The sequence below is a fragment of the Taeniopygia guttata genome, chromosome 2 (genome assembly GCF_048771995.1).
Source record: "Taeniopygia guttata chromosome 2, bTaeGut7.mat, whole genome shotgun sequence".
NCBI lineage: Eukaryota > Metazoa > Chordata > Aves > Passeriformes > Estrildidae > Taeniopygia > Taeniopygia guttata.
The window spans coordinates 51,829,002-51,841,788 of record NC_133026.1 but is presented as its reverse complement, the minus strand read 5'-3'; the positions used below and the strand labels follow the sequence as shown (position 1 = coordinate 51,841,788).

Here is a 12,787-nt window from a genome sequence, read left to right as displayed (position 1 = left end):
TGATGGGAAGCTATCTAATGCTAAACCCACATTAATTCTAAATAAAAATATGATAATTAATACATGTGCTCTGAACAGCACAAGAAGTAATAAAAATTAGATGTTTGTGCTGAAAGTTTTTGCTGTTGAAAAACACACACTCATTAATTCCAGGTGGAAAAGTTGTTTCTTTTACGAATCCTATTATCAGAAATATTCCCTTCTTTCTTAGAGAACAGACAAAAAGTCTAACTAAAAGCAATTGTCTTAACCAAAAGTTTTAACCAAAACCATTTAATTTCCTTATAAAATATATGAAAATGATTATTTATACTGTGAGTTATATGACTTTGTAATCTTGGTGTTGGTGAATGAGATGTATAGCTGAAATAGTATTTGTTCTGTTTACTGTTAAATGAAAAAAAGCTTGATAAAGGATTGGCATCCTTTTATACAAGATCTTCCTGATGTGTTCTGATTACTCCATTAAATAAAAATACCTTAACATTAGCCTGAGTTTTAGTAAAAGTTGCTCCTGTCTTTTGCAACAAGGGTGTATGTTGAAATCGCTGGTAACATGGCTTGCTAGCTCAGTGTCTTGGAATAGTTTTGCAGATGTGCAACTTTCACCCTCAGCTGTTAGCATCACCAGGGAAGAAGAAGGGATGAATTTTGATGGATTCAGGCAAGGCTAAAACAAAATGTGTTTTCTCTAGCAAACTGTTTTCACCCTTAGGCTGCACTTTCCAGATTCAGGATACAGTGTCTCTTACTTTAATGGATAGTTTGCCCTTTTCTTGGCAATAAAAGAACAGGATGCCTCATATTCTTGTGTCTGCACATATAGTCTTTCAAACTTTCAGCACACAGAAGTTCTTCTGATACAGCCCAGCTTGTATCTCATAATGCTTCCAGCTCTTGTCTAGGCACTGAAAGGGATAGTGTTCTGAAAACTGATGCAGTTTTAAAGGTCAGATCCCATAAAACACTGTGATTCGTAGCCAGTACTCTGCCTTCTGGAACTGCTTATTTAGTCTGGAGTTGCACTGTAGACTTTATCTTCATTTTGTCTGGGCTTCATCAAGTGTTTGCCACATGCAGTGACCAATAAAACCAGGGAGGATCTGAATTTTGCAAATGGCCTTCTGTAAGAGAAGCAGCAGGTATACATTGTTGTTTCTCAGATGCTGTGGAGCCATATGATGAGAAGGGTGTTGTCCTTCCCATTTTCTCAGTTTTTAGTTTGATCCAGCTGTATGGAAGACAGAGTTCTGGCTCTGTGTTGGAATAAGATTGTGTGATGCTCAGAAACAATAAGATACTTCTAGCATTATACTTGTCAAAGATACTTCTAGTCTTTCTTCCTGTTCATCTGTGGATTAATCCGAGCAGAGCCTCAGAGGCTGTAGCCACAGGACTGACATGTGGATCATCCTGAACCCTAATAATGTATAACATATACCCAGCTAAGTGGGAGGTTACAGTCACTAAGCAGGTCACCCCAGAATACCAGGAGCCGTTTCAAGCATATCAGTATGGCAGGTCACTGTTAAATACGTGTTGTTGTTCTTCTGAATCTACCTTGGATTCTTATAACTGTAATACATAATGGAAAAGAAAGGCTCACCCTCAGTTGCTGGTAACTGATAGATTTTCATCGGCCTTGTGGCTGATAACAGCCTCCTACAGAATCTGGCTTTGAGCAGATGTCACAAATTCACTCTGGATGTCCCTTCAGCATACAGATAGCAATTGCCCTCCGTTTGCCCTCCACAGGCATGGCTGTCCACAGCAGGCTGCTTTTTCCATTGGTACCCATAACAGAAATGGACTGTACTCATGCTGAAATATGCATATGGGGCTTTACTTGCTTTTAATTTTTTGTTACTAATTTCCAAACCTCCACCGAAGGCACTGGCTATGAATACCTTGATTACAAAGAGTAATTAATTGATCAGATCTATTTTCTTTTTATTGTCCTGTGGACTGAGAGATAATTACATGCAATGTGGAGGATATTCCTGCTAGAGATAGTATTTCTGCAAATCCTGCAAAGCCTATCTGTGGAATACCACCTGATATTCAGTGAGCAGGCTGCCTGCTCTAGCATCTCCCACACCATGTGCATGCATATGTATTTTGTGTTCTGTATTTTATGGGGTGATCAAAACCAGTCTTTGGATAATGTTTTAGTAACTTCTGTTTCTCATTGTTCTTACTAGCAGCCATAACATTTGCAATATCAATCAGTGACAGGAAGCAGGTGTCCTTTTTTAAAGGAAATCTGAAATAATTTAGAGGCCGCAGAAAAGGACAGCTTGCAATTCACGTTGCTACAGTCTTGCAGAGAAAGCAGGCTACAAGACAGCTGCTGATTTATTTAAAAATCAGATGAACAAAAAACTGAGTCTTGTGGTTTTTCTCTTTCTCTCCTTTTCTTTGCAAACTTAAGGAATGTATTCAAGCATCTGGCTAATTCACATACCATTAATTCTCTAAAGATTACATATGCACACCTAATTAGACCTGCTTAATTTGTTTTAAAAATGAATGTATTCTCATATTTATATTTTATAACTGTGCCAAATTCTTAAAGGGCATAGAAGAGAGAATTTTGTAAGAGAAATGTGCAGAGTCCTTTCCCTAGAAAAGCTGGAAGTATCAGTAGGGCTGTATCTAATCCTAGTTATAAAACTGTAGACTTACTGTTTTGGCTATTAGTGAATGGGTAAATGACTTTTTAAATACATGAATGCATGCTTGTTAGAAAGTCTGAGATACAGCCTGTCTTCATGTGGGAGCTGGCAGAGTGGGCACCCATGCTGATGTGTGAGGTCCTGTTGTATTGCAGCAATATGACTAGCAGCGAGTTCCTGCCAGCTGTGGTTTCTTGAGGATTTAATAGTCTCAAACAGCTACAAGGACACAGCTCTCCAAAGGCTGAGAGCCTGATGCCAATGGCGTATGTCTCCTCTTACTCTAGTGTGGCTCTCCACCAGCTTAGCTATTGAGGCCAGTGCCACTCAGAAGAATAATTTGGATCTTAGCAAGTGGCAGATTATCATAGCCTTCTTCAGAGGCTGTATGTGGGGCGGGAAAAGCTAATCTGTTATATGACCCCTGTTCATCTCTCTGGTGCCTGGGTGCTAAAGGCACTCAGATCCTTGTCAGCAGTGACATTCTCGACTTATTCTCAGCAGCGAATTCCTGCAGAGCTGCTAACCAGCAGTAGAGAGGCTGGTTAGTAGCTGCCTGCTTTGTGTCAGGCTTCGCTGGAGTAAAGTTGCCATGGAGATGGGTGGGAGTTTAACTGAGCAGGGAGCTCGGGGGTTTGCCCTGGTGTGTGTAAATCTGTCTGACATGTCATGTGGATCAGATTTGGCTCTGCTGCTCACATTTGAGGTCCACTTGACTTTTTTTGCCCGATTCCCATGTAGGAGAGCTGTATAACTGCCATGCAGTATTCATAGCACTGTGAGATTTAAAAAAGGCAGAACTGGGATTGGTTCCTACTCTTCCAGGGCCAGTTTAAAACTAAATCTGGACACCAAAGGATGTTTAGAGCAGGGAGCTAAGCCCTGTAAGCTGGAAGGAACTTTCCCAGGCTGGAGTCTTTCTTGTGACAGCAGTAAGCATATTGGCTGTCTGAAAAAGAGAATTATATAGAGGCAGAAACTGAATTCCTACAGTTAGGGAGATGTTGGAAAGTGGAATCTTCCCAATTAATTTTAGAACTTGTAAAGCAGATTAAAACATGGGGGGAGAGTGCTGAATATAAATGCCTGCTTTACACTTACAAAGGCTATGCAGGCTTCACGTGCTCAGAAACATTTCTGGGAAAACATCAATTAAAATGCTTGAGACTGACAAAAGGCTTCAAGGCTGTTGAGGTAAATGGTGACTCATGCTGGCTGAGAAGCAGGAAGGAAAAACATTTAATGGCAGTGCCACCCCAAGCTGTACTCTGAAATGAGGCTTCCCAGGGGGTTGACCTGCAGACACTGGGAATTTAGGCAACATCTGCTGATCTACAGCCTTCAAAGGTGAAGAGCCAAAATATTTTTCAGTGACTTGGCAGCATGCCTGCTGGGTTATTCGATGCATGTAGGTTTGCATGGTGTTACGGAGAGAAACTTAACATGTTTCTAATTTTAGAGTAAAAGGAAACAGCCAGATGGTGAAAATATTTGGAAGGAAGGGTTAAAAAGTTGGAATCTTTGAAGGAGGGGGACAAAGAGGGAATAGGGCAAATGCAGAGATGGATCTTTGAACACCGCTTGGTTCAGTAGAAGCTAAGGAGTCCTCCTGAATGGACTGCCTGGACTGTGGCATCAGTTTGAGAGGGGAACATGTTTTCTGCTGTGTTTATTCTAGGGAAAGAGGACTGGTCCTTCCAGCATAAACTAAAGCTTGTGCATCTCAAAGACTGGTGTGAGTCTGTTGTGTTACTGGAAAAAGGCTTCATCACATGCATCAAGAGCATCTTCTCCTCCTCCTCTAATCTCCTGTACCACTCTTAACAATTTAATCCTTAGCAGTTTGTCTTCATAGGCTGTAATTGATCTGTCTGTGATTTAGCTCATCAGACAGTCATTAAAGAGTTTGCAGCCTTTTTTATTCATGAAGAGTGAGACTCAAGGATCTAAAACCACTTTGTCTTTGTCCTAACTGGATTCATTTAGTATTCTGGGATTTGGGAAGGCTAATAAACTTAAATGAGCTATTATTTAAAGGTGAGCTGCCAAGTGAACATGAAGAATGATCCAAACTCTGGCAGTGTGCCAAGGGTTCTCTGTTGTCAGGTGTCAGGTGCGAGCAGCAGTGGGAATTGTTGCTAAAACCCCAGATACTCCTCACTGCTCTGCAGAGGGCGTCCCACAATGCCCTGTCCACGAGGGATGGGATAATACAGCTTGCAGAGGAGCTGCTGGAACTGTGTCTGCAGTGAAGTTGGCATTTTGTGCTAGTGATGTCAGTGGGATACACAGAAATATTTTGTGCATTGTATAGATCTTGATCTTGACATCTGGTTTTCTTTATTAGGGGCTGCTATTGTTCTGAGCTGTGGCCTGTGCTCTGGCAGCGCCCTTAAGGATGAGCACTTCTCACGTCTCTGGCACACACATGCTGAGGAAATGCCTGTCCCCATCCTTGCGCAGGGATACATGGGCAATCTGCAAAGGAAAACAATACCCTGAGCTTCAGAAAGCAGTTTCCTTTCCCCGCTACTTTAATGAACACTTAAGACATTTCCAAGCTGTGGGAAGAGGAGATGGGATAGATGGTTCTCCATTATGCTCCTTCCTGAGCCTGGCTTTGCATGTTACACACTTCCAGAAAGATTAATAATTCCCTATAACTGTTGAATTTATCTTGTAGTCATATGTGTAGTATCATCAAATTGCTTGTGCCTTGGGTGTCACATAAGGGGCTATAACCACCATGGACTCTTAAGTTGTCCGTGGTATTAAGGCAGCAGCTCAGCCAGGGAATGCATGCAGCTGGATCCTGGGTCTGCGCCAAATGTACTGACTTTGTTTGGGACTGTGGGAAGCTGGTGGGGCCCCGCAGACAAAGCCCTGTGTGAGGGATCTGAATCCTGGCAGGACACGCTGCTATTTACGTGAACTGACTTCCCACTTGCTGTGCATATCTGGATTGGGAAATCTTTGGGAATATAAACCTTTCCTAACTGCTCCAAGTCACAGTATTTATAAATACTCTAAGCTTGTGTTTATAACTGTAAATCATCCTATGTAAATATTAATACCATATTTTTCTTTCTTTGTAGTGTACGGAGGCCAAAAAGCATTGCTGGTACTTTGAAGGATTATATCCTACATATTATATGTAAGTAGTCATTGCTTTTCTTTTTGAAAAGAGAATTAGATTCTGTAGGTTCTTAGACTGTTGCTCTTTTACAAATTTTACTTTTTCTATAACTCATCTTAGACTTTTGCAAATTCAAAAATGAAGATGCAGTAAGCTTTCATTTCCCTCCTTCCCTGTAACCCATCTCTTTCCCTTTTTCCTTATTAAAAAAAGTGTACAGATTCCTTTTGCCATGCACCGCAGATGACCTTTCCAACTGAATACAAAACTCAAGTACTTGAACAGCTCTTATTTCAGATAACTGAAAGGGAACATAAGTAGACCAGTGTGAAGACAGTTCTCCCTTTGTTTTGAACAAGGACAGGTAATCAGACAGACTACCAAGAAGGCTTTGAAAGTAACTTTGTCCCTGTGCTAATACTGTTGTTTAATTTAGAGAGCTGAGATAATTTGTTATCCATGGCATAACAGTCTTTTTGATGAGTGACATCTACTTTCACATCAAGCTTGGGTATGAACCAAATGTCTATGACCTGTAGGTATATGACTGAGGATCTCTCTGATTTCAGTTTTCTGTTTCATATTGCCCACGGCAAGAACAAAAAAAGTGGAGGAAATATGTGGATGGGAGGTACATTCGATGTGGGTTTGAGGGTAGAATGGAGATAAATGTGGTGAACTTTGTACCTGGGTTGTATAACTTTATAATTGCAAACATTATAATTGCAACTGTAAACATTAAGTTAGAAAAAAAAAAAAAGGTGGGATGGGAGAGCATTAGGTTATCTGTTCCCTGAGCAAGCTCTTTCTTGCTGAAGGATTGGAAATAACTGTAATCCTTACGCTACCCAAGAACTTCCCTCCCTTTTGTTGTCTACCTCCACTTCATCTGCCAGAAGCAGGAGAGAAATGCTAGAGACAAAAAGCAGACAGGAAGCCAGTTGCAAAACAAAGCCCACAGAAGGAATGAAACACCATGATTTAATCATCTGTGATCCTGGATATTAACTGCTTAGGAAGAGTTTGTGCCTAGCACTCACTGTCTTTTTTTCAGGTGGCTGAAATGTTGAGAATTACTCATAAATGATTGGCCAAAACAGATGGAGGAATTTAAATAAGTTCATTTTCTTTGCATGATAATAACAACAGGACTTTGGTTCCACCTACATTTTATTTTGCTTTTCTGCAATGTGGGAAAGAAGCTGGGATGTCACAATATTACGAAAATCCCACTGTACCTTGACATTCAGGAGTGTGTTATTCATCATCACCTTGGTGTTTTGCTTGTGTTTCTGCCCACGTGCTTTCACAGATATGTTTGTCTTCCTTGGCAATACAAAGGGATGGCTACTTGGAGATTGGGTATTGGTCCAGACCCTTTGTGTACATACAGACTCCTGCAAATGAAAGGGCTACAAAAAAAATCCTGTTGTATATTGACGCAGTCAAATCAATCAGAAGGCTGGCACTAGTAATCGTGTGTTTTATTGTAGTTACTGCAGCACCATGTTATCCAAGTAATTGCATGGAAGTGCATGGTTGCCACTCTCCTGAATAGTGCAAGTAAATGGCCGAAGGAAGGAGGAAGGGGCAGGATATGTGTGCTCAGCAATTGTCCCGATGGTGATGAGTGTCATGTTAATGCTAGTATTGTGATTTTGAGTTTAAGTGGGCAAGAAGAAACACTAGAGAAAGACGATAAGGGTTTGGGGATGGTAAAGCTCAGAGGACAGATACTATGTGTGACAAGTGAAGGAATAAGGAATGGAGTGGGGAGAGGGTATTTGAGTGCACAGGAGCCCAGTGGGGTTTAAGGGGGGATGCATCAAAGCAATAGGAAGGTAGTGCATGTCTGCAGTGCCTGGGCTGTTCTACTTTGTTACCTTTGCAATTTCAGTTTCTGTTGTCTAGGGTCCCCAGCTGCTTCCTACCTGTGCTGTCTTCTCACACCTGTATGGCAGAGGAGAGGCACCACTCCAATCTCAATATTTTAGGATGAAGTCCCATTGCTTCAGCACTTGTTTGACCCTTCACTGAATTAATTCAATTTGCTAATCCCACAGAAAGTTGTTCATTTTAGCACATTCAAGTCAGTGTTGAATCAGCTTGGTGTAGTTTTTGGCAAACACTGGTGAAATGGGAGGAAGGGAGTATTCTGCATATTGTGGGGGAGGAGGCATGAATAGCATCATCTCCATCAGCATATGGTTACATGGTAAATTATCTGAAGGCATAATACATAACTTTGTCCTGAGAGTGCCTCCTCTGTACGAATCTAGATCTGGCATGTGCTGTAGTGAAACGGGTTTTATTTTATCTTACTGTTTCTGTAGCAACAGTTCATACAAAGCAGATAGGTTTAGATTTATATTTAAAGGAGTTCACAGTAGATTCCATTTGTTTCTATCACTGATTTTATGAACAAACTTTTTTCTCCCCAGGTAATATATGTAGTCTCTCCTTTTATCTTGAGACTATCTTTGGAGACTTAGGAAACCCAGCAATGCAGTCCTTTTTAATGATTTTCCTGTGATTTCAGTCCCATGCTGGCACTATGTCACATCTGTCACAGAGACAGTTGGTATTATAATGAAAAGGTTGGCATGTCAGCTCAGAAATGCCAAGTACTGTGTCTATTCACAAATGCACTGTGGCATGCTGGGACTGAGGTATCCCTGAACTGGCCCAGCTGCACGCCTTATCGCTTCTGGGTAGGCACATCCTCCTACAAGGTGCCTGCCTCTCTTTAAATTACCCAGGGTAATAGAAATCTAGGGGGCTGTCATATAAAGTGGTGGTTTGCTTTTCTCGGAAGTTTAAAGGCAAGATAGCTGAGTTAATCTTTCTTGTAAAGGCTCTACTTCAGCCATCCAAAGACAGATAAGAATGTGTCTGCTAAGCCAGAGGAACAGTGCGCCAAAACAAGTGTTCTGGAAATTCAGCTACATTTGGGTGGGTAAAACTTGGAATGATATGTCAGTTCCTCTTTTGGAGCTTAAGTTTTTTTTAGTTTTTTTATTCAATCTGCCTTCCAGTATAATAATTTTTAAAAGAAAAAAATCTGTTAGAAATATTGTTCAAGACTTTCTTAAAACTTGTATTTTATGCTTTCCATCTCAACAGCTAGGGCAAAGGTTGAAGATCACAATTCCAGAACTAATGATACATCTTTCTGTCCAATTATTTAATGGTATTAGTGTTTTTAAAAATAATGTTTTCCAATGGAAATAATTATATTATCCCTCATATGTCATCAATGAGCTTTGGTTTAATTCAAGCATGTTTCTTCCAAATGTAATTCCGTTTCTTATGGCTAGACTGAGAAATTTATAATTTTCCGAAATCTTTTCCCTCTCCTGTGGGAGTAAGGTACAGCTTATTTCAGACCAGAAGTGGACCCCGAAAGCTTACCAAGAATTTGAGAGAGATATGCTGGGCTTCTGTCCTTAATACAGACGATTTCCAAGACTGCTCTTAACTTATTTCCCTAACTCATCCAACCGTTTCTCCATGTCCTTGTTGCCTGAGTCACCAGAGACTTTTGTCAGTTAGATACTTTTCTACTACTTCAGCAAAATGTTATTTTAATATGACTTAGAAAAATAAGTAAGCAAATATAAAGCAGAGAAAGGAATTAGTCATTGGAAAAGCAGGGAGCCAAGTTGTTCCTGAGTTTGCTTAAAGAATTAGATCATATGTCTTCTTGTGTGGATGCACAGAAAGTGATTCAGTATTTAAAGCTGTCTCAAGAGACTCAACTGATGCTCTACAAGTATCCTCATCCCACTCTCACTTAAGTAAGCCAGCTCAGCCTTATCTCAGATGTGCTGATGGTTGGCAGAAGAAACAGTCAAGGTACTTCTCTTCCATGGCAATGATGTGAATAGTAACATAGAGAATGCATTAGATTGCAAAACCCCCTTCCCTATAGGCAGATGCCAGCAGCACTTAAGATACTCCAGTTATTTTTCCATTTCTAAATTGGGTGTGAATAGGAGAGGGAAGGTTGCCTTATGTTTTGCTGATGAGCAGTAGTTTGATTGGAATGATTGTGAATGTCCCCCTCACTGCAGGGTGAAGTATATTTCCTGGTATGACTGATCAATCCCATAGGTGTTTTTTATTTATTTTTCCTTCAGTTGTTAGCTACCATCATACTGGGGCTTTTAATGAGGTGATAAATTCCAGATGCATGTTTCTAATCCTCTCCTTGCCAGACTTCATGGCCTGTTCATAAAACAGCAGGAATGTTTTTGAGTATGAGCGGTAGGTGTGTGTCCACAGCAATAGCTATGCCATGGCTGGTGCCACTGGGTCAGTGAAGGACTCACCCGCAGGGAGGGGCACCCATTATCCCCTGCCCTCCAAGCTCACCATGGTGTTTCTGTTTGGGTTTTCTAGCACATTTAGCTGCCTGCCTGTCCAGGCTGTAAGGTGTGCACTTGGTTATGAGAATGTTGAGGGAGACACCGTGCAAAGCCATGCTGAAGCTGGGGTAAATGACATCTCCCACTCTCTGGTTTGTCCACAGATCACTTCCACTGCCAGTGTAGTGGTGGAAGCTCTTCTTGCTGGACTTGGTATCCCTTCCAACTACTAGTTGTAGGTGAGGTTTGGCTTTTCTAACATCACACCTATTTGTATATGTGATGATTTCTAAATGCCTCCTTGGTAGCTTGTATCATCTTCTACCTCCTAAATACTGACTTTTTGCATCTGAGTTCTGCCCTGGGTTTCTTGTCTTAGGTAGGTCTTGACTTCTCAAAGGTATGCTGCTAGGTGAAAGACCTCCAGAAAGAAACATGAACATTTTCTCTGAAAGGAAGTGTTAACCATTGCTGTTGGTAATTATGTGAAGAACAAAACAGAGAGGACTGGCATCTCTTGTTATCCTCTAATTCTTACCCAAAACAGGACCTGAATTAATGTTGAAAGCAGTGGAAGTGCTATATTTTTAGGCTGGTATGTTTCGGCCATAGAAACCAGTTTACTGCAGACAGCAGAGAGCTGCACATGTACACATTTGTGTTGATGAAATCTGTTTAATTTTTCAATTAGAATTACTATAAGAACACTAACGGAAACCTAAAAAATGAATATTTGCTAATAGTCTTAATTTTTAAGACATGTTCCTGCCCTGCATGGGAAAAGTAATTTCTTTTTCTTATTGTAGAGAAGAATGAGGAATATATTAAGTTTGTGGTTTTCATAGGTTTTGAAATAAATTTTTTGTGCATTTCCACATGCTTCTCTTACTTTGCTAATTAAGTTTTGTTGTATTTTATCACACAGCCATACTCTTCTTGGTTTTGAATGTGAGTCTTTATGTTCTTTGTGGTCAGTCCATAACGATTCTGTGTATTATCAAGAACCTGCAAAATGTCCAAGATGAAAACATTAAAAAAATGTTCATCTCTTGCTGTTACTCAGATAGCTCAGAAGGCATTTCTTTCATCAACTTGTGTCCAAGAGGCTGGGAAACCACCCCAAACCAGACACTGGGTGTGTTGCATGATGGTGGCTGTTGCCTGTGCACCAGATCCTCTTGTGTTTACTGCTGTTAATTAAGTTGGCTTTCCTGATGGTACACTTAGCTTTTCATTGCAATTACAGCTGCATGAAGTGTCAGCAGGTGTGTGCTTAGGGAAGTAATATAGATGCTGATTTATCCTTCCATTTGATTTGAAGCCAGGAGGGAGGAGGGAGAGGGGAGGCAGTGTAATAGTTTTGCATCCTTCCAGGCGCCTTGAATAGCTGGCACTGTACACAAACTGAGACCTGGATTCACTCCAGGGCTCACTTTTGCAGTGAGCAGCCACAGGAAGGGCCTGTTTGCAGATGTAGTTCCTTGCAAAAATGTAAGTGCATGGTTTGTTTTGAGAAGGAAGACAGCAGTAATTATCAGACCATTTGTATAAAAGGCAACTGAATCTCACCATAGCTCAGTCCTGTGTGACCTTAAACAATAACAATGCAACATGTCAGAACTAGCTTCAAAAATCAGTGCCCTTGAAGTAGCTTACTCCTTGCTCCAAATAAGAGCCTAGAGTTACCCAGCCAGTAGGTAGGTACCTTGCCACAAACTGGAATTTCCTTCAATGGATCAATTATCTAAAGCAATCTGGGGTGAATTAGGCTACAAATTAACACCCAGCTCAACTTGCTAGGAGTAGTCCTGGAGAGGAGTTTAGTATATCAACCTTCACAAGCCATCAAACAGGTGATGGACCTAATTTCAGATTGAAAGGATGATTTTGGAGTTGGAGGCTGTCCAGGTATAGGCAGCTAATTCTGAGAAAGGTGAGAAAAGAGGAAAAGAGGGTATCCTGTCTTCTAGTGGGGTACTCCTCTGAGACCAGACCCTCCCCTGGCTGAGGTGGAGCAGAGAACCCAGTCCCATTCCACTCTCATTTCCAGAGGATGTGATAACTGCAGTTGTGACTTACCATGAGTGAGCCTCACTTTTTCCTGTGGAAGGTTTTTGGTTTGAAATACTCATCAGGTCTCAATTCTTCCATGTCCCAGGCAAGAACCCTAATGAGAGACTGAGAATCAGTTTTTTCTGGCTTCCTGTCAGTGGAACAGGAAAGGTTGTGCCTGGTTTGAGCTTCAGTGGACATTGTCAAAGCGCATCTGATGCCTAAGTAATCTTGAAGTTCTAACCCTTTCTAAGTAGGAAGACCCTGAATTAAAGTGTTGACAGACTTGATGGCACTTAACAGCTGGCCATTACTACCCGGTCCTCTGCATTTGATTGTGCAGTGGCTTGGTGCAGGAAAAAATGGTTTACTATGCTTTAGTATCTTAAATTGAGGCAGACAGCAAATTCCTGGATACCCATCGCCCCCTGCCAGCAGACTGCTTGTGATTTCCCAAAGCAGGGATGAGATGCAGTAGGACTGCCCGCCCACTGGGAGCAGCTTGAGATACGAAGAACTAATAATCTCTTTAATAAGGGGCCTGATGAGTAACTAGA

At 41.1% G+C, this 12,787-nt stretch overlaps 1 protein-coding gene across 1 annotated transcript in view; it reads left to right on the top strand.

The window, feature by feature from the left end:
• Positions 1-12,787, top strand: part of VOPP1 (VOPP1 WW domain binding protein) — a 61,995-nt gene that overhangs the window by 37,474 nt on the left and 11,734 nt on the right. The window contains 1 exon segment of the mRNA NM_001245463.2: positions 5,771-5,829. Coding sequence (NP_001232392.1) covers positions 5,771-5,829 — 59 coding nt within the window.